Below are 26,872 nucleotides of genomic sequence, written 5' to 3'. Positions count from 1 at the left end.
TAATAAATGCAAGAGCAAGAAACGTAGCTTACTTAGGTGAACTTTTTAAACTGAACTGGTCCAACACGCGGCTTAACAGGCGCTGCACGTAGTCCCGAAAAACACGCAGACAGGCACCCCGTTAATGGAGTTGCACGAATATGTCTTCTGCTATGTACTTATTTCATTTGTAGTGGCCATATATCATAATCAGACGGGTTCTTCATGTGTACACTGAATATATACAGTTTTATTTTCATCATTGCATAAGTAATTTCTGGTTATTTCCGCACGCGAGCATCGTTAAAGAGTACACATTTAGATTTATTGGTTATCCAACTATAAAATAGTGTATGTTTATAGCCGTGCGCCAAATTCAGCTACTGATAAGCGCACCGGCTCGTAGCAGACATTATGTATATCATGCCATTTCAGCGGTTTACTACCTACTATATGCGTTACGCTATGACGAACAGCAATGTATCAGTCGTAGGCGTTATACCAGACCCCCGCACCCTCCCCAACGATGGAAGAGCTCCGTTATCGTCCGCTAGCAGCAGCAACAACAACGATCGACACAATGGCAACACGAACGATTTTCACTGTCTTTACTTCATCCCTCTTCATTTATACATGACCTCCCTCATCCACGACGAACAGCATCTAACATAACAATTGTACAGGCCTTAGTTGTAATAATAGGCAACAATTACGATGGTGATTATGAAAAAAATTCGGGCCTGATTGTCGGACTCCACGCATGAGAGGAGCTGTCACGCACTCCGTTGCGAGGACGGGTCCGCTGCTGCCGTTGTCGTTATTGTGACTACTGTTGTTGTTGCTATCGGGGCCGTCGTAGGGCTCAGCAGCTGTAGCAGCAACAGATGGCGTGCGCGAAACAACGACTGTGCAGTTCTGTGTAGAAGATCTCCAAAGTGATTGTGCAGGACAATAAGAACTTTCGCAGCAGAAACAACAACAAACAAAACGAAATTGACGGTGAAAGTGGTGTGAGATAGACAGATAGCTAGCTGGACGTATCGCTATGTCCCGTACAACAATACCGTTATATAAGTACAATGGCCGATGCAAACCGACGACAGCTAACAATGACGGCTATACCTGAATGAGATTTTTCGCTCGTGCTTAAATGCATCCGTCTCTATGTGCGTTTCCAATCGTGTGTACGCAATGTATGCGGCTCAACCAGATAAATCTACGAATAGATAGTTATGCCTATTGTGATTATCATTAGTTTAGGCGATATGATCCATAAAAGGCCGAGATTCGTCTTCTGTATTTTCAGCCGACGCTTCTATCAATGTTGTGGCTCGTTCTGTAAACGGTGTCGTTGTTGCTTTGATCTATGACTATCGCGTACACGGACAGATTCTTGCAATGTCACCAGCCAAAAGTCGTCTGACGATAACGACAGCCAAAAAACGCATTACATCGTAGCCGGCCATCGTAGGAGATAGCTTTACGTTGCCCACTGGCTACGTTAGTGCTATATAATAAAATGCCCTCGTTGATTGTATACGGCGGCGAAAGCAAGCAGAAAATAGTCTGGGCAATCCGTCTGCGTGTGTGTGAACCTATATATATATATATATATATATACTGTAAGAAAATGTATATTACCTATCTATCTACGTTTAGTAAAATATAGGTGTGGTACATTCATCAGCTACTAGCCCCAACGGCTGAAAGCCATTTCGTAGACAAACCGCTGCCATAATTTCTAAATACAAATTTAGTAGCTTTCCTTAGTGAAAATCTCTCTTTCTGTGTACTGCGTATCATAGTGGTGTGTTATACCACTGAAATTGACAATCATAATTAGAAATTTCTACTTAAATTCTGGATCTGAGCGGTCATCATTATTTTAAAAAGGCTGCCACCACACACATAGCGTCATCCTGAAAAAACGACCGCCCACATGACGATTCCACCAGTTCTTCTCAAGCCAGACATTACATATATCATGAAATATCAAGCAATCAACTAAGGTCCTATATGAAACTTAAATATCGTCATTTTTTTTCTAAGTACTGTTTGATACTGTGTGCAAAAATGTCTCTGGACATCGGCATCTTGTACTTGTCTACCTAAATTCAACGATTATTAACACTAATATATAATAACTAGTTAACTGTTAACGTTGAATGAGCCCGTTGAAATCTAGCATTTGGTTGCTGTTGTTGGATGCGCAGCGTCCTGACGCGCTACACTATCAAATAGATGCCCACTATCTAAACATTGCGAAACGGTCTTCGAAGAGCGTCGATCCACGCTACGAAGAATCGCAGTATTATGTAACTTTGGCATTACCAATCAACGCGACCTGACTGACTGAACTTAAAAGTTTCATCGATTTAATAATAAGCAAACGTAATTATTATTATTATTATTAACTATGTGTTGATGTTAAGGCGTCAACTGGATTCTTCGTAGCTATTTGATAGAAAGTACGTTCCTGTCGTTTCCGACAATCTGAAGCCCTTAGTTCTCTGACATTGATGAAACTCAACTCTTCAGTGAGCTGTTGCGCCCCTTCTAACATGCGACTCAAGTACTGAAATGAAACATTGAAAATTTTTAAATCCAACTAGAAAGGTAGTCTCAGGGTTTCAAACCGGTTAAAACTTGTTGTTCTAACGGCAGGATTTGTTATTACGAGGCTGTGAAATTGCGAGACATAGGACAAATTACGCTTTGTTGTCTTAACGAGATTGTTTGTTATTTGTGGCGGAAGCTGAAAACAACGCTCGAGCAAGACCTTGGCCATATCAGATAAAAGTTTATGACCGTCCTTTTGCAGCTCATTCGTCACAGTAATAGGTCCTCTTTAATTCGTGCTGGCGGATCCTATTGGCAATATGGCACGTTACCTCCGCCTTATTTAGCTTAGAACTATACTAATTCTCCGACTGGATTTATCCAACTGCTGTCTTTCTGTCCCAGGCTTAAATGTTTGACATCAACCCGACTGAACTGGATTTGGGCAGTCGATAATTGCGTCGTATTGCTCATTACAGAATTCAATGGCAAACCGGAATACCATTAGGACTTCTCGACATATGGAAGTGAAGGACACGATGCTGTTGAGTATTCTCGAGATACCGAAAAAAATGCCATACAAAAGTATCTACAATATCCAGTTTTGTCGATCGGCCTGTATCGATTCTTTCTAGAGTTTTCCAGAAGTCAAAAAATGCTGGCGCAAACACGACAAGGATTTGGGAGATTTCACGCAAACCTTGCCAGGTTTAGAGTCGGGCAGGTTTGGCATGGGTTTAGCTGGAACGGTGGAGGGCTTACGCTGTATAACTATTACCATTCATCAGATGATCATATTCGGCTAGTTTAAATGTATTCAAACGCTTTACAATAACGTAGTAAACGGTAAATAGTGGTCTAATTGTTTGATGAGTGAGGTAATAACCTGAATTACGGCGCTAGCAACTGGCAGCTATCTTGTACTGCCCTCTATGACAGTAGTTATAAAAGAGCTTCGAACAAAAATGTCGCTCGCGTGAAGCACAGTTATGCGTATACGTATTATACAAAGCTCTACGGGTTCTTTCGATCCTCTTTTTGTCGATACGTATCATTATCAACCTGAGTATAGTCGCCAAAATAAATCCGACAGTGTCTTCAAATCGAGCAGAAATTTCGTTTGCAAGCATGTAAAAGGTATGCATATTGGTATATGTTTGTGATTCAGCGTTCCAATTCAGGGTTATAGTACAATTTTAAGGAGACAGCGTAAAATCACAACGATGCTTTCTTTCCTCCGATCAGAACGGGGTCCCGCCATCAAATGCATCTGGGCCTCTTAAATGGCGTGTGCGTCATCGGAACACTATTAGTCATAAGTGAGTGCTGATAGATTTGCTAATTCTTTAACATGCAAACAACGCTGACCGTCATTGTGATGACGGTTCTAGCGATGCTGAACTCACGATGATATTATTCGTGAGAACTAACGCCCTCTTATCCTTCATTTCGATAGCAGTGAAACTACTTTTATTTCTAATTTTCGAATCGCCTGCTATTTATGAAGTCCTTCCTATACAATACAATGTTGCCAAGGACGGTGAGCTCTACCCTTGAATCTTATCCTCCCACTGGACATAGATTTTCCGTAAATGATATTTTTCTCTCAGTCATTTGTTTTTTTCTTTTCATTTACTTTACCTGCTAATGTGCTATACTCCACACGAGGAATTCGTTAAATAACGCCAGTTAAAATAACGAAAGAACAATGCTTTCAGTTTGCTATTTTACTTTGCAGGATGATACGACAAAGTAAGCAGCAGGGGGGAGGGGGGGGAGGGGGGTAAGGGGTGAAACGGGACGGGACGAAGGCCTTTCTCTTTCTCAGTTGAAATGGGCTCCGTTGGCACAACGTCATGTGGGTTGTGCGGTACGCGTGATTATCTTTCGGTAATGTATTGCAAGCACACACACACACACACACACACACACACACACAAATATATGTATATAGGAAGTACTCAAACCATAAAAGAAGGGAAAGTTCTGTGATCACGTGTGTGCACATTTAGATTTTCCTTAGGATTGCTTTGACAATTATTGCTTCTGTTATATTCGGTCCTCGGTTTTGCCTATCATCCGTGTTGGCTATTGATTTGGCCTATTCTATGGCAAGTTCTAATGTTATGGGCAGTAATGGCCGGCAAACGTGACCCCGTCGTGCATAAATAGTCTGTCTTAGACTACAATTGAAATATGGATGGCCTATAGCTGTTGTTAAAGATACGCCGAGTCATCAAACGGACAGATGACGGATGACCGCGGCCTCGGGAAACCAGTGTGACGAATAAAGCCGTACTAATAACGGTTTAAACAGGCAGAGTGACATATTCACTGTCTGATATATTATTCCAATTGCCAGTTACGTAGCTAAATACAGTTGTTATGTCTCCTGCCAAATTGGAAAGCTGCGCTCATTTCGCGAAGCTCAAAGTCCTTTGCCTAACAAATCTAATTCTGTCAGTCAATGCAGCGCGTGTATGTGTGTTCAAACCGCGACGCCCGCAATGGCGATATAACGACGAGCTAAAATAGCATATAAACAGTGTTCCCTATGCGCTGAATAGCGCCAGTGTCATCTGCGGCATTATCAGCGGCCGCTCGTACGATCTGTAGTAATCGAAAGCCAAAACGAATGCGCACAGACAGCCAACCCAACCCCACTCTCGGCGATGATCAATGCAATGGCGATAGTAATGGCGCGGAGTGTGGATGTTTTGGCTTTTGTAAGCGTCTTTGTAACACCAGCAGCGCTTTAGTGACCCTGACCTGGCGCGAGAGGATCTATCGCTCGGATCATCGCCGGCAGTCGACGCCGCAGATATCACCGCCCCTAACGTTTCACCGCAGCTGCTCGTCACCGTGTGAGTCATATACGTTCGTTGTTGTTGCTACCGCATCTGGTCCTCATCAAAAAGACTGTTGTTTCATTAAGTGAGGGAGGACAGCAGGAGCGGCGGATAATTAGCAACGGTGACACCAACTATGTTCCTCATGTCGAGCCACTGTTGCTGATCCGGCACGTCTGTCGAGGGCATTTATATTACCATTATTACGACGACCGCCAAAGGCTGTGCTACTCCGTTAGCCACGTTTCCATTAGGCTATGTCGGATGGGTCCAGTGAATGGTTTTAGTAAGTGGTGTAGCTGTATCAAGCAGAACTGAACAATAGAGACGTTATGGATTATTTAAAATTGCGGCATAGCGAAACCCGTCAGCATCAGGAGATAGATTTACGCATCTTCGACCTGACGGTCTGCACTAGAGACTAGAGACTAGAGGCTATGATTATAATAGTGATAACAGTACGAGCTATCTGTAGATAGACATCGGCGGGAGAGGCCAGTGAAAAAGTTACTCGACTACACCTGTATCGTAGGTACTGCGTACTCGCAGTACTATTTATCTGCTATCGAGAGAACTAACTACGCTAAGGCCGAGTGTAGCTGCTATTACTCTGATGGCCGGTTACGCTCATATCACGTTGGTACGCGCGACTCTAAATACCGTACACTGTACCGTTTTGCCATTATATATTTATATATCTATATTTATATATATATATATATATATTGATATTATATTTAATATCGACTATTATTATATTAATTATATATTATGTAATGTTATTAAGTAGAGGGAGACCACGGAAGCATAGTCGAATTCGCAAATTGATTCGTTCGTTTCTCGAGAACCACTGCCGTAAACCGTTATCACTCAGTAATCATCTAAGTCCTAACCACAACTATACTGGTCGATCATCTGTAGCCCAGCGATGCTGAGAATTACCCAAACATGCAAAAAGGGAGATCATTTCAGAGAAAATATAGTTTGTAAATAAAATATAAATCGTATATGGCTAAAGGGAAGAGGGGTGCTATAGAGTCAACAGCGAATGGCTTATCGACGCAGCGGGTACAGGTAGGCGATAGAGGCTGCCTAAAACAACTCGAGTTATGGATAGCGGCGACGGTGATAGCTAGCGTCTAGTGGAGAAACCACCGATCGTTGTACATCGACCCATTGACAAGAAGTGGTCACGTGAAGGCGCTTAGTATATAAATGCGATTATTACTACTATACTATCAACAACAGAATCATTGCGGCAGGTCCTTTTTAGCTATTCAAATAGCAACTTTCGAATGCAGATGCCATACGTCCTATGTCCTGCCGCTGCCACGCGCGCCATATAGTAACTCTCCCTGTCTTTTTGGCCATTTATATGTCAGCTCTCTCACGCTTTGGTCTTCTAGGAGAACGTTTAATAGACAAGAATGGGCAAGATAAGAAGCGTGTACAATTGTATAACGGTACGAACGCGTATATTGGCGACGGTAAAACTGCAGTGTACTCTGGTTGAGTAATGTTTCATGTCTATTGACGTCTGTATGATAGTAGCTTCCTTCGAAAAACTTTCGAAAAGCTAAGTTTTTTCGAAGGAAGCTTCGTATTTCGTAATTAAACCATATTATTACCTCAGGTGAACCTGAAAGGTAAAAATCATCATTTTGAATCTGTATCCAACCCGTTCGAACATGATCTACACCGTAATATTATCCTCACATTATACATTGTCAAATTAGCGTTTGACCTAAACCTCTTTGACGATTACAGTTTTACTTCTATTACGATGACCAGCTCTGTGTTGGGCTGCATCTAGTCAAAAAGTGATAAGAACCTGATAAAAATTGGTAGAGTAAACAACACCATGTCTATGCCGATTTACGCATGTCAGGACGCTTTCGTTTCGATCTCACGTATCCGTTTAACTCACTTACCCGAACGATCCTGTTTAATGTTTAATATTTATGAGTTGTTTTTTCTTCCACCTAGTTGCATTATGGTACATACTACACGTATGACGTCTTTCGTATACGGCGCCGTTGGTCGCCATTTGTTTATGTCGACGGATATCATCATGTTCGGCCCGCAGACATTCGATAGTATTATAAATCATTGCTTCATTAACTGGGAGAGCCGCAGCTTACGGCGAAGGGAAGTACGCTGGCGATAGACTACACTGGTACAGAAAAACACCGAAATCCTTATATATAGAAAGGGATAGTAAAACTTCTCAGAGGAAACTATAGCCAGTTGAATCAGGGTTAGTAGAAGATGCCTTTCGTATACGAAACTCACTTGTAGGTGTTCGAAAAACCCATGAAACTATTGGCGCTATTCGGTAACGTAAGATACATAGCAGCTAATGAGAGAGGCCTATTAGTCTAGCTACAGAGGGAACGACGTCGCGAAAATTTGTCGTGGCTGTTAGAGGTTAGTTATCCGCTGCCGGAAAAGCTAGGCCGTACCTTGAAAATTCCACTTCGTCATAGCAATAATAGTAACAGGAGCAATAAACATCAAGGTTATGACAATGATCTGCCAAATGTAGACGGCATTGCTAAACGAGACAACCTCCCACCTACGAAACCATTCATTGAGCTCATACAGATGAGCTTCGCAGTACGAGGGAAATAGAAACACAGTATCAACAACGGTATTCTCAATCAAACAGTTAAACTACCGGACATACTCCCGATGTTAAAATATCGTAGATCAGCGTTTAAGCGACGACGGGTGTCTGCATCGAACGCTCCGAAGAAAAAAGGAAGTGCGCAGGACGTATCATCGATGGCGCAGAAATGACCACAAGATAGACGCGAAATGTTAACAGCGTTCTTCCCATAGCGTTGCTGAATAATTTGCAATTACTGAAATAAATCAAAAATGACGTCGGCCTTCCAACTCGACGTCCTACTTCACATCGTTGAATAATCAGTTTCATTGTATCGTTCATCGAGGTAACACTATTCTGAGCGCAACTTCATTTTGAATTCCACACTATTGTCGTACAATGATCGCTGTTACAGCGCGTTGTTTCTTCACTTAACGTTTTTGTCATACAATGGCCTGCCAGACGAATGATTAATGAATGTCTTATCTTCTTTAGCGTTATCTACTACGTGGCATCTATTTACACGGCAAGCAATAAGTAGATTACCCCGTAGTTAGGGGCTAACGTCAACACTGTTCGAGTGAGCTTCTTCTTTATGCATTATTGGTCCTCCTGCCTCTACTAGTTTTGAGCGATATGACTAAAGGAAACTAGGCTGCGGCCGCAGGAATATGCGCTAGGATATGGCACGTCTATATATCTATAATATAAATATCTATAGCTATCGTGATGCTATAGCAATCAATAAATCAGTTTCAACTGCTGGGCTGCCTGTGTCTTCACATCCGCATAGTTCGCCAGCGATCAAGACTGATTCTGTCGACGAGCGCTCAGTCGTTGGCGGCGCCGGGGTCATTGTAGCCGCTTTTCTAGCGCTCTGCGCGGTACCACGTTTCAATGCAGCTTTCTTAACGGTCACTTCTCATTTCCGCCAATGGCACGATCAATAACATTGCCGTAGACGCGACGCTCAACGCTATTCGAGCAGAGCATCTATTTTTTACTTGAGCTTTTACTTGAACTATCTCGTTTTGCCGCCTTTCTTTTGGCAGGTTTTCAAAAGTTGCGCAGTTCCTGGTTGCCACAGGTGTAAAGCCATTAGACCTTTCAACGGAGTGATAGGCTTTCTTTCTCCTCCCCCTCCCCCTTTTCACCCTCCTCCTCCTCCTCCTCCGCCTCCCCCTTTTCACCCTCCTCCTCCTCCTCCTCCTCCTCCTCCTCCTTCTCCTGCTCCTCCTACTCCCTGGTCCGCTAAGCATTTCTGTCACAACAGTGATAATATGTACACACGTAGGTATACGGCGCAAATGCCGTGACTTAAATATCGGCAATAGATGACGACAGCAACAGCAGCAAAAATGGTTTCCTATGCAGTAAAAGTCACGGTTATCATTAACTAGCACCATCATGAGCAGCATGATTCGTCATAAAATTGTCATCACTCACTTCCCTAATAGCGCACGTCGAGCGGAGTAAAAAAAAATGTTAGATTCGACTGCTCTCTGAATTCGGATAATGTGCTCATTTTTTTTAATAATAAAACAGGATATAATATGCACACTCTCAATATTATATTATATAGTCCATATACGTACCGTCGGGGCCGTCTTTGCTGTAGTTTATTAAACTTTATAAGCCATTATTGATTTCGAGACCATTGTTCTTCCGGGACTGAGCGTTTCCTGGATGCTCGGTTTGTGTTTTACGACATTCGCTAACTATAGTCATTATCTGACCATCATGGTTCCTACCTGTTGCTGTTCATGCAACGTTTCCCTGCGATGTGGTCCCTTCAACTGCCCGTTGCGGCAGATCGTTCACTGTAGATACGAGAAAAGGAGACAATACTGTAGCAGGCCACGCCGTTGAAGGACAATATCATGGACGGCATGATTCACTCGCATATGCGCGCGTTGCACGGCATAGTTCTCCGAGTTACCTGGATAAATGGATAATCGAACAGGATAATGCTGTTTACGCAGTAACTAAGCTACAAGGCTAGTTCAAGCCTGTAGGGCCGTTCTATTTAACGTATTCGAAGAAAAATAGCTGAATGAACAGGTCTTAAATAAGATAAACACTTCTTACTTGGCTTTAAATTGTGCTCAGTTTAAAGGCAGAAAAAGTCTTTCTTTTTCGGTAAATCTACTAACTACATTTATTAGCGCTGTCGATGTCCGTTCGATAAGGGAGTCCGTTTGACGGTGAGGTACGTTTTGGCGGTGTGAATTATGCGAAATCTGCTCTTTTCGTAGAATGCTATCTTTCTTTAGAAAAAGAAGCCCGTGTAAATGGGGCAAGTTGATCTTGGTACTAATCGAAGGCCCGCAGTAAGCTGAAGAGCAATCCACATGTTCCTAATCAATGCCTGGAAACGGAGCAACCGTAACGGCAGCATCGTTCCTTATTCGTCGAGGAGGTGACGCCATCTAGGGACACAACGCCCGCCGCTGTCATACAGTTGAACCGCAGCTGCAGGTATTGGCCTATAACGTCTCGATGTACTCAGCAATTCAGTGATGCTATTAATCAGTATACAGTTAGTTTTCATTATGGTAACAATTAAATACTGTCCCAGCTAAACACACACATTATTTAAGGTAACTATTCGATATCTGACGATATATAGTTCTTATGCTTACTACAGAAGAAGTGATGGAAGCTAGTGTTGAATGCTTATCGAAGTTGTACGGAACCAGGGAAAGCTAGTCCTTTGTAGAAACGGATTGGTTCTCCTGACGAAGTGCTATCTGACATCGAACTCTACGCAAAAGAGGTCGTCGTTGGCTTGAATCGAAAACTCCCATTTATCGTTTTAGGAGCCGTGTCACTATAGTGTAGAAATCTACAAAAAGATTCTATGCACGTGTACGAGTCAAACAAAAATTCATTAGTACTAGAGCTGGCTACCAAGGCCAACTTTGTGCTGATTATTGTGCGACTCGTTCATACAAGCATGTGATTTCAATAACTGTTCTCCCTCATTTTCAATAACTCATCGCCGAAACAATCGCCTAGCATGATAGTAGAGTAGGCTGACGTTCGAAACTGAAAACTTTGTTTCAATGAGGATATCCAGATTGAGTCTGGCCTCTACCTTTCGTCATTGGCACGGAGCACGTTATCGTAATTGGCCGTCACAGGTGATCGTGCCGTAATGCCACATACTTGTCTTGTCCCGGCTGTAAAGAAGAGAGAATCTTTAAGCCCAATTGTAACCGAAATCAATCTAGCCAGAGAATATACAATAGACGTAATGTAACCTGTATTGTCAACGGGTGTTTACAAGATGAGTAAAATACTGTTCATAATGGGTATTAACACACACACATTGTTAAAAGGTAGCCTATTCCGAATTTGAGCTGTCTGTATCTCGAGCAATCCATCGATCTATACATTATGTCTAGTATGATTCGCTGAAGTATTTCGAATCAACTTCTTTTTTACTACCTAACCGAACAAGCGGAACTGTTTGTTCCTAGCGACTCTTCACGATGTGATTTGCTATGGTCCTCAGACTAACCCGTTGCAAAGCAGTCTCAGGTTCATGTTTGTCAAATGGCAATTTGTTATTTCCAGGTACCTTTGTTAGCGCATATGTATCGTTTGTTAGTTCTATAATTTTGTGTTTATAAATGTCGAAAATTGATATCGTAGTGTTTGTAAAAGTAGTTTTCCTTTTGTCTGCCAATCTTGTTAGCAGAGGAGCCGTGGAGCGAACGACACGGATCACAATGCTCTTGCGTAATAAACCCACTGAACGATCTGTGTGCGCTAATCGAAAACCTAGCCAATCAATTTAAAACTGAAAGTATGCAAAGAGAGCTTTTCCTGGGACTTCCATGTTATCCGCTTAACCAAAGCTCCATGATAGCCAAGTAGAGTACAGAAAACGTTGTTGCTCCTGGTTAGGAAACCGCATTTGCTGTGTACCCAGGATTTGCAAACGTCACGAGGCTCGGTCTCCAAGAAAGCACACAATCTGCCCACTCGTCTTTACCGAACGTGTATAAATATATATATTCGAATTGTCTCGAGGTCCAGGGCAGATCTTGTACTGCACGCAAAAGGCCATTTTGGCAGCGCTGAGCGTAACTTATAACTGGTATTACTTTACCGAAATTGGGGTAGCTATTGGAACGGGAAAAAATATGTCTCAATAACACAGTAGTCGAAAATGGCCAAGATACACAAGTTCTTCGAACTTCAAATTCGAGGAACTCGAAATTTATTATGTATAATGACTCGCTTAGATCTAGTATTCAAGTAACAGTATCGATAAAATCTAGATACAGTACCGACAACAATCCTATAATAACTGATAATAATCACAACTTAATAAAGTTGTACTAATGGTGTGAAGGTGAATGGGGCATCGGATGGCGCACCAAATACATTGGCACGCACAACAACGGTTTCAATGAGCGAACTTGGGTTGAATTTTTTTCTCGGGAAGCAAATTTTACCGACCGCCAAAATATAATTTTCGATAATAGTGAGATTATTGCTAACTGTTGATAGGTCGGTCTTTTGTTTGTTTGGTGGCCTTTTCGTTATTGCAAGATAACATAGAGATCGACTGCGTCGTACGTCGCTGACCCAATTAATTGTGTTAACCGAATTTGACTTTTAAGAGATTCACTGACGGCGCTACAGGGTTAATACATATTTATCGGATAATTAATAAAAATTCTCAACCGTGTATATTCGTGCTAGCCATAGAGATGTAGCCAATTTTATTAGATAAATACAAATCGAAATCTAGGTTTATAAACATTGACTCAACTATTCGGACAAAAATCATGTAACTCTCAAGGAAAGGCGTCGACTGCCCTGCTGTAACAGGTCCTTTGTACCTTGCACTTCGAACTCTATCATATCAATTCTTTTATTATCGCTTTCGCGGCTTCTTTTTTTGTTGGGTAGGTCCTTTTTTAGGTATAGCCTCATAGATTCGCTGGCTTATCTGGGGTTTCTTCTATGGACCTATAAAATAGCATGGGAACCACACAAGCAGTGAGTAATATTAGGAATGACTCTTTATTTTCGTTTACCTATTATTTCCTTAATTGTTACATTTGAACTAGCGTCGAAGTGTGCGTAAGTAATTATGCTCAACACGACAACGCACTTTAATAAGGCTTATTGGCCATAACGCTGTCACGCCTGTAGGTCTGCAATCGGGATTTCTATGGGGTACTTTTTTCCTTTAACCGACGGCTGGATAGGAGCTCATTTAAATTTATAGTACTCTAAGAAGACTTTTTCTACCTATTCTGGATTCTTTGTTAATCACTGTCACGCTGTTACTGCCAGTGCTAATACTACAGTTTTACTAAACTACTTCCGAAACCAGCTCTTCTGATTGTTGATTCAAAGCGCCTAGTTGAACTCAAGCGTATTTTTTTTTCGGTATAAGTCACCGACGAGTGAGCCCATCAGTTGACCCTAACTATTACCTTACGAACTATGACCCTGACTAGAAATTAATATATCTGATTTGCCCTTTTGTATAGGAGGCCCTGCTTCTTGTTGGTACGAAAATTTACGTTAAACTTTACAAATCATATATTCGACTGGATCATATCTGCGCACAATCGTTGGACGGGGACAGATTCATCTATAATGACAGTACGCGCGTTACATATATGTGTAGAGCTGTCACGCAAGATTAACCTCATTAGTATAGCTTCAGTATGGGGTGGGCAACCGGATATAACTGCATCCCTCACGATGAGTCGGTGTCGAAAATAACAACGAGGTAATATTTTAGCTGCCAATCTTTGAGTGAGGCCCTGCAAGTAACAAAAAACTAAGTAAATGGGTTGTTTTTGTATCTGATTCTTCAGGATCTAACGGCTGACCGACCCACAGACGGGTCAATTCTGAGCCGACCGAATTCGCTTCTTGTCGGAAAACGGATTCCGTAATTTAGAGCTAGCGGAAATTAAAGAAGCACGAAATACGAACAGTAACCGTTGTCACTTGATCGATGCTCGCTCGACGTTTCGTTGAACGACGGCAAGATGTTCTGTGTTCTCGATGTCTTTCGTAGCTGTCTTTTACGGTAAGTAATTAACACTCAAACCCGATTCTTATTAAATTTACTCAGGAAGTGTTATATAACGCCTTTTTTTTGTTCACTATAGCGCTACCTATACGGACACATATGACGCTTGGCCGCCAGGAAACATAGCTAGTAGTAAAACGTGAGCATAACAAATTCGAGATTCTAAACGACTTTTCTACTACCGTCTCTTCACGGGTACCAGGAGACGCAACACGTGCATGAGCATGATAAAATATTACAGTAAGTTATTAAAAAAAAATACTAATTATCTTACATGGAAGAGCAAAAATTATCTGTTATCAACAATGAAAACATTCACATTTTGACGGCTCGTCCTTACTTCGTCCGCAATATCAGCCAGGTCGTTGCGATACAAATTTAATATACATCACCCGTTAGAAGGCGCACCCAGACGGGCCTGATTATTCTTACGCACGTTCACACAATGCGCGTAACTTTGTTCAAGTCGTCAATACAACAAATGAAATACATGTCTAAATACGCTATAAAATATAACTTAGTTGTTCCGCTATGGGGTAAAGCGATGACACCATAAGTCGGCGCTGAGAAACAGCTTGGGATCAGCAATAGCAATGACAGGCGTAACGTAATGTCAAATCACGCCCTATTTTTACTTGGCCCGGTGTCAATGCGTGCATTATCATTGCTTACGGTGCTCCTTACGGTGAATTTCATTTGAGCGTTGATCGGTCCATTTTACGTAACGTTTGGTGTTTTCGGGTGAACGGTACCTGTAATATATGCGAGCGATGATATCGTAACGCGCAGACAAACAGCAGCTTACCAACGCTCGCGACGGAGTTATATGACCGTTGTACAATCAGTATATATGACCACTTAGGCATATCATTAAGATAGTACCAACAAGCGTCTGAGTGTTGACTATATACTGTGAAGCGAGGACTGATCTGGTAAGAGATCTATTACGTAAGGAAGCTGGCTCGATTTTTCCGGTAATTGTTGTGGTTGTAATGTATAATATACGGAGAGATGATGAGCCGCAATGCGACATATTTCGTTTACTGATAATGACCATTTCAGTATCACTATAATGACCACAATAACTGGACACAATTAAAACGCCAAAGACTAAATAATTGTTTTCTTTACTCCTATTATCATCTGCTTGTCCTGCCTGGAATAATTTAGGCTTTTTTTTTTGTAGTAGTAGTAGTAAAGTTCAGCCCGGCGGATACGAGCAACTGTGTGTACATTTACTCGACATTTTGTATGTCAATAAAAGATGATGATCTTTTGTGGTCCACTAGTCATATCTTTTCACTGCCTTATTCCCATATACGTATCTGAAGTGGGTAAGTGGTATCTGATTCGACAGTCTTGTCATTTCTGACCAGATTTTCATTGGCTGATCCTTCGAGCGCTTGTAGTTCGTCTGAACTTGAACTGCGTTCTCACAAGGGCCGATTTCATCTTTGAGAATATTTTATATAATCATGTTGCGGTAGAGCTGCTTTGCTTTGGCTGCCATCCTCCACTTACTTCTATCCGCATACAAACGATCGGATGTATCTGGATAAGTATAAGAATGGCCTAATCAGAAATGACTCTTTGATCAAAATTATCGCAGGGAAAATTTGACCTTTGTGCGTTCGGTTCTACCAAAGAGACGATACCAATTCGAGCCAAGCAGCAATTCGTGTGGCTGCGAGCAGAGAACACGTTCCGGCGACCTGGGATCGATCTGCTGATCTCGTTGTCATAGTTCCCATAGACAGCCCTTTATTCTTCTGTTAAATTATCTCACATTAACCATATACAGCCAAGCCTTACCCATTAATAATTATAGCGTCCACCCAAATTTGACTCATCTAAGGATGAAAATGCATCTCGTTCGGAGCCGTTCGGATGATATCACAACGATGACGCCCATTCGCATTCATCGATCAGGCGCCACCTTTATCTCTAATCGGATACTCATTTTTGATCCGAAGCCAGTGAACGTTAACGTAACGTCGATTCGATTATCTCACCGACTAGTCGTTTTTAAGCCATAGTTAAGCTCAATAGCATTATGTAGCTCTGTGTGATGCAGTGTGACACGAGTTTCTGTTATTTCGGTTATTCGACATTTTGGCCAGCAAAACCGAAAAAGGTGCAAACACCGAATCGGTCCCGACCGTTTTCAGGTAGCGGACCAACCTATCTGGCTAGTCGCTTCATACAGTAGGTAGCCTGTTATTACCGTTTATGTAAATAAATACTTTTCATAACGTTAATTTTGCCCATAGCAGCCCAGCGAGCGAAGTGATGTCGGTTTTTGCCCAATGCTGGTCCTGAAAGAGCGCTATTTTTTGGCTATGCCACTCCCTTGACAAGGTCGTCGACAGGGGTGACACCATCGTTCATGATTGTCATTCTATGTTGTGGTATCTTGGCAAAGTCGGCCCTTTACTCGCTGCTGCTTCCCCATGCCAATGGCAGTAACGATTCGAGGCGAAGTATTGTTACTTTAAATACACAATACAAATAGATATCGTTTCCGCCCTCCGATGGCTGAGTATATCAGGGCAAATAATAATAAATCTAGTATCATAAAAACTAGAGGCCATTTAAGTTAATCGTTTCTATAAGGATACACGTACGGAATGAAAAATATTTCTGGTGGTACTTCAGTGCCTGTCGTATGTTCGAGTGTACTTTGCGGCTTTCTAGATCGGTTGCGTTATCTATTGACCGACATACAGATGTGCAGGTACGATCACCGTCTTCATTTACTGATGACTATAAATATATCGAAGCTGTGTTGTCTACGCTTAACGCTAGCACGGGATGTGAGAACCATTTCTTATATTTGTTGTCTTTAGCTTAAAGAGTAACAGCGCCGGTAACGGGAAAGCACTGTCTTGATGTCGTTCCCGTTGGCCGGAACGACCTGGGGAGCGGACCCATCGATCTGGTTTGAAGCTTACATGGAATACCTCAAATAAAACAGTTAATACGATCAATATCATTTCTAGGTGAATCATCCTGTAGTCGATTCGGCAGAGACACAACGCAGTTGAAAAAACGTGCTTAACGTATGATTATGCCGTCAAAATGTGAGCCAGGTTTTTTTACGCTGGCAAATGGTCCTTGGAAGAGACATTCTGTTTTGTCATATCGTGGCAGGTATTTAGCTTAAACAAAGCAAAGGGAAATTATTTGATCATTTTTGGAAAAACATTTCTCAGCACAACAGGCAGAAGCAACAAAAAAAACTTTTTTATTATAAAAAAATTTGATGGCGTTCTCATTGATAAAATGGCTATTTGTTCGCTTAGTTATGAGCACGAGATAAATCGGCTGAAATTTACATAAAAATATATAAAGAACAAAATATACGTACGATATCCGAATCATGAGTGGTGTATGCTTCGCCCTTGTTTACCGATTAAAAATAAGTTGGACACATGATAAAACCATACACTACATTCAAACAATGTACATCTGGTCAAACGTTACCTTGTTCTATATCTAGTGGCGCAATTTTTCTGATACACACAGTCTGGAACCCCAATGAAATGATGTCTTAAGCCATCATTCCAATTTCGAATAGTTTAATATTAATGCAAAATTGAGACGGGAAAAAAAATCTATACGAGTGCACATAGCATACTAGTACTACCAATTTGTCATGGCCAATTTTTTTAGAGATCTGAACCATGCGTGTATATTCGCAAACAGGATTGACCAGTTCCCACGTTACTGGATAGCCAACAAGGTAAGGTCTCCGAATTAGAAATGCAATATTAGGTCCGGCAGATCCCTGATCCTCGACGAGCTTAGCGTGCACAAACTGCCCGATTAGTCGTTCCAACCAGTCAACTGACATATTATAATAGCAATACAAAAAAACAAAATAATAAAGTTGCTGGGGGATGCAACTCATAAGATGGCCGCCGGAGAGCCGTGCATGTGTCGCACAAGTAGGAAGTTCTTATCTACACATTGGTTCTTATAAAATTAGACAACTAAAAATTAGGTAGGTGCACAGCACTGAAGACCTCGAATATGCTTCCCGAAGATCTCCGACTGTGAGACGGCCATTTACGGCGTTGACGGATTGTTTCCGAACGAAACTGCGGGTAGTATGTGGAACGACGTTGTACAGGCGTTTTAGTTCTCGTTATAATAGGTAGTAGTGACTACGGTATCGCCGTCGATTATGAAAAAGCCAAGAGTCTGCTTTAATCTGCTTTAATTACTACTAACCCTAGATACTTCAGTGGCTTCAAAGTGCACTATAAAAGATATACTTGAGATCTGTATACAAAAAAATTACAGTATGTTTGGGAGAGTCCGAAAGCTTCACGTTCAACACGTGCCGTTAAATCGAGATGCGATTGAAAGTCCTCCAGCTGAAAGTGGACACGTTCTTCCTTTGGAAATAGTGCTAGTTGTTCAAGGGACTCGCTCATATTAAAGTCTGTCTGCAAGCTGGGCTCGTTTTGTTAGAAAGTAACCGTCTATTCTCTCTGTTTTGTTTATGATTGGTTAATTTCATGAACCTTAACTAGGCACCGCCGATCGCATGATATTACGATCGTGCCATCAGCAAAAGATAGGGGAGGAACGCTTAGGCCTCTGACCCGTTCAAGTTCCACTACCTCGATTTTGTCCTGCACGATTCGCAAGGATGATTTACCACCGCTGGGAACACTGCAGCCCCGATTGAGTATGAGCAGCGCTCACAGTAGTCAGCACGGTTCACTTTTCAGGTAAAAGAAACGAGCAGCCTTTTTAATATCCTTGCGTATTTTTTTTTGTTTTTCTTTCACCTAAATAGATAGGGTGTACTACTACTATATATGTATATTTTAACGGTGACCCTTTTTCAATCGACTGAGTAGATCGTTCAATGGATAATGGCTACCTGAATAAGTTTTAGTTCGCAATACGTGTATTAAATTGAATCTTTCTAATACACATAGAGATAAATCATCGTTATTTGAACAAAATCGTACGTAATACCACGTACATACGTAGACAGCATATTGATCCACAAATCGGCATTACGCTCAAGTAGACAGATGCGCGCGAACCGCGACATTTGTTTCAAAATGCCCTGACACCCTGACTTAGCACAGGCTTCAAGTGACCCGATCAGGTCTTTATGTAATTGGGTATATTGTTCCTGCTAAACGTGATTACGTAAATAATAGTGGTAAACTTGATCATAATCGCAACTGTTTTCGTTAGCGTGCTATATTTAATTTTCTTTACGTGGACTCACACGCATATACCCGATTGCTTACTTTTTAGTTGATGTCTTTTGCTGTCTCGTCATCTGCCCTGAGGGCTATCCATAGTTGATATCGCCGGCTTCGACACCGCCGTCGCCTCTGTTATAGCAACATAACTTTAGGTTATGCAGCAGCTCATTTACTCATTCACTACATTCAATTTTTTTGTCGTTGTTTGACCTTTTGACAATTTACTTATTGCTACTTATGATGATTTGCCTGTTCAGTTCACGTTTCAATGGCGCACGCACAATGCAATAAGCACTTACGTATTGTAAGCTATGTACTTAGACAACGGGGACGCAAGGGTGAGGTTTATTAGCATTGCCGACAATTGTCAGCTAGGCTTTGCCATTTGTTGACGACGATATAGGCTGAAACAAGTGAAAACATGATGGCTTGTCACAAGCTAGATCAGCTTTATCCTTGTTAAGTCCTTTGATTGGGGGAGGGGTATTCTCCTCGCCCCCGCTAAAAAAACCCTCTATATTACGTTGAATACGTAAAGGACCAGTCAAGGATAGGCGAACACACTAGAAACGGGAATGTGTTTTCCGTTTGCGATATATCAACATGTTCATTAATTTCGTTTCGGACTTCCTTTTTGAAAAACGTAAGAAAAAATAACTTTTCGCGTGTAAAGTCTAATTTGACGTCAACTTGCTTTATAATGGTAATGGTACCGTTAAGTTTTGAAATGTCCTGGTTCAAATACTTGCTGGGTTGAAATTTTTTATCTCAACAGTGAATTTCTATTGAAAATATAATTTTGTTAATGAGAGAAGTGTATTTGATTGTTGAAACCCAACAATCGTTTTTCGGGCGAAGTGTCCGGAACTTAAGCACTTAAGCGTTACTTCGTACGGCTAGCCTTAAGATGCAAACACGTTACCCACCGCACCATCGTGAACACATTAGGAAAAATAGGTTGAGTATTGTTCCATAACCCCACACTTTTTTTTTTTTTTTTTTTTTTTAAATAAGCTGCTTGTCTTTTGCAAAAAAAACATATCATTTTTTTAGTTTGAGGGACAGAAGCGAGAATCGATTAAGTCATAATGGTAGAACTTGGGCTATTTTGGTAACTGCTTTTTATATCTGTGGAACTAGTCGTCCAGGCATAATACATAAATATGATATCGCTAAATACTCAGCAAAAACATGTATTCGTCTTACGGTCTTCATAACATTTGTTTGACCTTACAGCTTGTAGAACTGGAGAAAGGACACTTGCTCTTTTAAACTTGAGAATGAGCCGGCCCTTTCAAACGTTATTGGGCTGTATATAATATAAGACTGTAAGGTTTTTTCACTCAGGACGGACAGGCATTGAGGCTGGAAAAAAGAAAGCCTTTTGTTTTTTAGGCAATCGAAAGAAGGTTTCATTTTACCATTCGGTGATACTAAACGATCAATGCGCGTACTCGGCATTGGCTTTTACCAGCTTCTTTTGAAGTCGCTAATACCAGATGTACAGGATGAACTTGAAGTACAGCATCAAATTCGATGTCGTGACAGAGGCTGTAAGAGGTGTCAACTACGCGAATGGCTAATAAACAGCTAAGGCTGTATGTTCATTTTACACTTGTATGCATCAGCGTGCGTTTGCGTTTCGAACATGAAAATAAATGAGAACCCTGGTAGATTTTTAACTCGTCGTAAGCTTAGTGTTAGCAAGCTTCTATGAATACGTGCATACAAATATAAAATGTGATGGTCAGTTAACGTCGAGAACTGAGTATTGATCTGTTGATCCTCGATAAATCGCGGCACGGATTTTATCTACATGCAAATTCGCTAAATTGCTTTAGTTCGTAGCGTTCGAAGCTAAACTTAGAATTCGTATCATCTTCAGGCCAGTATCAGTCGTTTCATCACTGCCTTCCACGCCACCAGCGTTACCAGCTCGGCCTGCAAGTATCGCAGGACTAGCCTCAATACCGGAATCACCTGTACCACCACTCTCACTGCCGTCGGCCAATGCCGTTAGTGCACCAAAGATACCTCCACAGCGTTCGCTGGGACAGCACATTAACACCAGTTCGGCCGATGGCGTAACTGTTATTGAGGTAATGAACGCTTAATTGACCTTTATTGACAACAATATTCGAGAAGCTCTAGGGTACTGTGGTTATCTTTTGTTTCTGTAGACGGACTGTCTAATTTAATCCCTTCTTGTAGTTTGTTAATATTAAATACGTAATACTGATACGATGGATATAGATAAGAATTTATACTACAAGATATGCCGACCGGAGGTTTAAAACTTTGATCTAAATCGATCATAATTACCTAAAAAATTAGGATCAACTCTTTTCTACGTTACTGTTATGTACTGGTATGTTAGGATTAGTGATTCTCCTTATATAGGAGAACATCAAAATGACCAATATAATATCAACATGAACCTGACCTATTTTCTAGATCCCAAGTTACACGGGGCCTGTCGACGCATATCAGTTGCCTGAAGAACCTCCGTATTCAGAGCCTTTTGGTTCTGAGAAAACTACAAAATTCCGGCCACGCAAAAGCCAGGAGATCATCGACGTAATTGTCGCAGTGGGGGAAGACGAACTATACCAACGAGAGGATTACTCATACCAAGACATCTATGAGGAAATTCGTCAGCATAAGGATGGAAATGGCAAAGATCAGCGCGAAGAAGACCTTCCCGATGTCGTTACCTCAGCGTACGCCTCAGGGGAACAGGTTTGTTCTGGCAGACGTTTTTTCCCTTTATCTCCATTTTATAGAATCACTTGATCAAAGTGTCTGGCGTACGTCAAGTTGGATCAGACATCGTGTATTGACTCTGCATGCGGCATTTCATCTGCTTTTGGTCCCATTGTTTTATGTTTATGTAGCGTCAGCCGAAGGCCCATTCAATCCTCGTGCGTCTGTTAGAAGTCGGCCCGGCCGATATAGGGAGGAAAGACCAGCCTAGTATTGTATAGAGTTAGCTGAGGTCAATAGATTTCAGGCAGTTTATTCACAGTGACAAGCCTGTGATATCTGTTATGGTGGCCATGACCATCCGTAGCCTAGCTGCATATCTTTAGGTTTCTAGGTATACTTCTACTCTAATTAGATTCTACTTTTTTAATATATAGATCTGTCCTAAATTTTCTTTCGGATGGACCAAGATTGTTCTTTGTTTTTTTTACTTCGTTTATGAAGCTACTGATTTTCATCAAAGGCTTCATCAACGATTGGTGCGGAACATTGCACGTATTTGTAGTTTTGCATCCGATACTACCGTTAAGCGTTGTTTTAAGTATTAAATATTATACGTAGGCATCCGCTAGACGATCTGAAAATGTAAGCTGTTCTCTGGATGATGAAGAGAAAAGCATAGGCTTATTTTTTATGTGCAAACAATTACCAGGTCTATCAGGAGCTGCTTGATCTCGTTAAGGAAGAAGAGATAAAGGAAGAGAAGCGGCGCAGTCAGCTGTCGATTACAGTTCAAGGTAATATCATTATTAAAGAAGCCAAAGATATTTCTCCAAAAAAACAAAATAACAACAACGCGTCGGACACGCGACACTCGATGGAGTCGGTTGGCTCCTTAGAAGGAGAATCTTTAGCTTCAGAGAGGAGTTCGTCCGGCTCTTTGGGGTCTGGTGCTGAAGAGCGCGATTCTCTAGATGACCTCTACGCCGTTCCGCGAAAGAGGTACAACAAAAACAAGAAGACAAGCCTGTCAAATAGGTCAGATGCGAATGACTCTGGGTCAAGGCTACCCCCTCGTCGGGTGAAAAGCAATTACACCAGAGGCCCGAATTGGGTAAGTACTTCGGAGCACGCACCGACGACTGCTGCTCAAATAAAGTGTAACGGAAAAATAGCAACCCAAAGTAGCTTAGTCTTGCCGTATGTAGATATGCATCGTTATACACTTGACGACACATTACCCCCAAAAAGGTGAGACATCAACGAAAATAGGGATATGCTATGAAGTTTACGTTTTTAGCAGATTGCCACAGTGGGGACGATAAAAGTCCCCTGTAGTCGTTCAATGTACGTTAGTACGGGTGGACCGAAATATGCTTTCAATTAGAGAAGCACCCGTTTGTTCGCTAATATCGTATTCATTGTTGCGTTTTTCAGGCACCAAAGGTTCCCGAAAAATCTAGCCTGTTACGTCGTACCCTTTCTGACGCTGGCGGGTCAAAAGAAAACGAAGTAGTCAACGCCAGTATAGGTGAAACTAGTGCATCAAATCTTCTATCCAATAAAGAAACTGTGACGCAACAAATGCAAAGTAATCATAGCACTAGTTCAAATTGTATTGAAATTGCGCAGAGCAACGGCATAACTGGCCGATATATTCAGATCGTGAAGATCGCGCACGGCCAAAACGACCACCGTGACGTCATAGAGAACGACCAGCCAGACACACTGTGTCCGGTTTACGAGGAGCTACACATTCCGTATGATCGACTCATTTAATGACTGAAACAAAAAAAAATCTTACATAGAATATTTGTATGATTTTTTCGCGTGATATGTATTCGAAATATGGTGGACCTAGCAGACCGCGGCACCAAAGCTGTAACGTAGAATCAATCGAGGATAATGGTGACTATCGTAGGAGACCAACAGTCACTGGGTTTTCGATCGAATTTCATTTTACAAAGAGCCGTCGTCTAAGCTCGAAGTTGACTAAGCGACAATGATGCCAATGTCGTCCCGTGTGTTTATCTGTATCTTCAATTAAAATTACGATTGTTGTTATTATTATTATTATTATTGTTATTCCAGTTCGTAGTACCCCACTGTCACGTTCGCTTTATCAGGTCTTTAGACGTTATTTTACTATCTTTTATCATATTTATTTTTATATGGAGTCAAACGACGAGCATTACGTAAAGCTGTAGCGCGCGCATATGTATGTATGTATGTATGTATATGCCAGAGTGATGGAGGCGATTGTTTGGGCACGGGTTGAACAAACGTTGATAATGGAATGTAAATATATTAGAGAAGAAAATTAGATTATTAGAGAAAGAATCAGGGGTGAGACCTTGTTCCGTGTTTTCCGCGTGTTTGAAGTGACGACTGTGTTATGTTATGTTGTGCTTACTAAATAAATGCTTACTGGTCAGTGAAAACGATCCCGTATTGATCGGCATTGAATTTGTTGGCTGTTATTTATATCGATGCTGCTATATAACTACAATGTTACAATAAACCAAAACAGAGTATTAAATCAATTTACGGCTTTCATTCATTTACTCGCCGATTGGCTACTTTTTTTTTACGTTTTGCTAACAATAATCTAACTTGTCTTCAAGGAGCAAATATAGAATTTAGATTATATGGTATTTTAAGAAATTACACTTTGTTTTATTGACTTCACGACGAAATTACAGCCTAAAATTTCATTCGAATAGAGAGACATCATTGATTTGATGCGCTGGCACAATTAACTGTAGCCACGACTGCCCGTTGAATAAAAAATCCCGACTTATCCATTCGTATAAAACAGAGATTGGAAATAAATATCCTTATTTAATAGTAATGCCATTTATTTTACAGGATCATGTAAGTGTCCTGATGCCCCACTTATCGGCCCACACATTTACGTCTATAAATATTTAGAGAGAATCAGGCTGGTGACTGTGTTATGTTTGATACTTCCAAGCTATATATTTAGACATTTTGCTTTATAGTAATTATCAGCTAACTTATCTGATTGACGGGGAAGTGAAATGCTACCTTTTAGAGCTATTGATACTCACTAGAAGAGATACAGTATTGTACGTTGTAAACTTCTGATGAGTCATCCGGAATTGTTGGATGACGTGCGATATCATTTGTGGCGTCTCGGCCAGCCCCGACCATTTTTGCGTTATTACGCTAGAACTCTAGAGCTTTAGGTTATCCGAACATAAGACGTGATGCCGTCATTCTAATTTCTTGGCTGAAATAAACAAATCCTTAGTACACAATGACGGAACAGTTGACGTACGCTTCGATGTCGTGAGCCCTCTAGGAGGCTATTCAACTACCCGAATAGCTTGCTGTCCACTCTCGAACACCTTATGCCCATGTGCGGCTACGTATTAAGAAGACACGCAAACGTTTTTTGTCATAATTGAAAAATGAACATTTATTAATAATAGTTATCATGACTGTGGTAAAAATTTAACAAATTCTTCACAAATTCGCTACTAAATTTTCGTCCTTGCTTTCGTTTTTTCAGTTCTTCCTTGCTTTGATCTTCGTAAGATAACAACGGACGATAGCGCAAAATCCATTGTTAGCTTTGCGTCAGTCTACATCCCCTGTGTTATTATGCTTCTTGTCTTTTTCTAAGTTTTCTCTCCCTTCCTCTATGTCTGCTTATGTTTCTCAATTCGATTTCTTCGCCCGACCTAAGCGCGTTTGAATCGATCATTCCATTGTATTCAGCATCATCGAAGTTGGTACCGTCGTGATTAATGAGATTATTTCGTATATATGGTCCTTGTCACGTAATGTTACCATTTGTTGCTTACTAATGTTAATTTCTCAAACTCGTACATTGTCCAGTTTGTCTATAGGACACACAATTAAATGTTAGACAGATATAAACAATTCTGCAGACTTCGATTGACAGATGGAAATGTAGCAACGTCAATATTAGTTGGATTGGATGAAGCAGGAGGTCCCAACCGATTGGACCGCACTATTTAGAATCGTTCGTTATGTAACAAAAAAAAAAAACGAGACAAACAACTTTAGAGCATAACAATCGGCGGTTTTTTTTTAAACGAAGCAGCAGTCTAAGCATGCAAGGTAAACCCATTCGATATATATACTCAAAAAAAAAAAAATTTCCATTGGACGACCATTTATTTCCAATGTAGTAGTATTTTGAACATTATCTATTCAATTCACGAGCACTATTTGCTTAGAAAGCATTCAATATTATCGGGTGCGAAAATACTGGCACCGTCCCGGCGGGAATAGACTAGCAATAAGGAAAACTGATGAAAGCTACATCAATTTGGCATCTCGTCCACTTTTCCCGAGCCATCTACAACTAACACACTTTGCTTTCCGTCAAGAGCAAATAGGGATGGGCGAATTGTGGCATATGCTAGGAAAATAGGACCGCCTACTTCTACCAGCCTCGGTTAGCCCTATCCAGGTCCTTTCTACAAATTACGAGAGCTTCTCGACAGTATTTCGACGTAGCTGTTCGGTGTTACGTGTTTACGATTAAATATTCTCTACTTGAAGTAGAAAAAAAAACATATGTATCTCCGCTACCCTATACGCAGGAACGATTGAGAAAAACAGTGATAGAGGACGCAAAACCGCTATACTTAGATGATAAATATCTAATAGATTACTAATATCGACGGCGATATACGCCGACCCAGTTTACACACAGAATTTCAAACAAAATGAGAACATTAGTCTATTTGAAACGATTTGTTACTTAATCTATTGTTAGATAGATTTGACTTATCAAAATCGATGCAGAAACACACAAATGTACAGTTAGTTTACCGTGTAATTATGTCGATAGATATACACTGCTACAGTAATG

At 41.1% G+C, this 26,872-nt stretch overlaps 1 protein-coding gene and 1 long non-coding RNA gene across 15 annotated transcripts in view; one reads left to right on the top strand and one right to left on the bottom strand.

The window, feature by feature from the left end:
- The window catches only part of LOC111245221 (uncharacterized), a 32,242-nt gene extending 12,483 nt beyond the window's left edge, over positions 1-19,759 (bottom strand). For 3 of the 8 annotated variants that reach the window (XR_015319873.1, XR_002671251.2, XR_015319876.1), the window contains exons 1-2: positions 19,342-19,759; positions 9,747-9,934 (exon numbers count right to left, since the gene is read on the bottom strand). This is a non-coding gene — a long non-coding RNA (uncharacterized LOC111245221). Of the gene's footprint in view, positions 1-46; positions 938-9,746; positions 9,935-10,148; positions 10,364-10,637; positions 10,854-11,092; positions 11,178-12,697; positions 12,982-13,671; positions 13,791-19,341 lie in introns of those variants that run through there. The other 5 variants (XR_015319874.1, XR_015319875.1, XR_015319878.1 and 2 more) reach the window with 5 other exon arrangements.
- The window catches only part of LOC111245220 (uncharacterized), a 39,629-nt gene extending 15,084 nt beyond the window's left edge, over positions 1-24,545 (top strand). For 2 of the 7 annotated variants that reach the window (XM_022793272.2, XM_022793270.2), the window contains exons 2-7: positions 13,845-14,062; positions 18,604-18,804; positions 21,185-21,398; positions 21,754-22,038; positions 22,715-23,116; positions 23,440-24,545. In XM_022793272.2, coding sequence (XP_022649007.1) covers positions 14,022-14,062; positions 18,604-18,804; positions 21,185-21,398; positions 21,754-22,038; positions 22,715-23,116; positions 23,440-23,781 — 1,485 coding nt within the window. In that variant the 5' untranslated portion in view covers positions 13,845-14,021 and the 3' untranslated portion in view covers positions 23,782-24,545. Of the gene's footprint in view, positions 1-2,890; positions 3,676-5,551; positions 6,028-10,450; positions 10,474-13,844; positions 14,063-18,603; positions 18,805-21,184; positions 21,399-21,753; positions 22,039-22,714; positions 23,117-23,439 lie in introns of those variants that run through there. The other 5 variants (XM_022793271.2, XM_022793273.2, XM_022793274.2 and 2 more) reach the window with 5 other exon arrangements.
- The last annotated feature ends 2,327 nt before the right edge of the window (positions 24,546-26,872 follow it).

The sequence above is a fragment of the Varroa destructor genome, unplaced genomic scaffold, assembly GCF_002443255.2.
Source record: "Varroa destructor unplaced genomic scaffold, Vdes_3.0 BEIS01000002.1, whole genome shotgun sequence".
Lineage (NCBI taxonomy): Eukaryota > Metazoa > Arthropoda > Arachnida > Mesostigmata > Varroidae > Varroa > Varroa destructor.
This window is presented reverse-complemented; position numbering and strand designations above follow the sequence as displayed.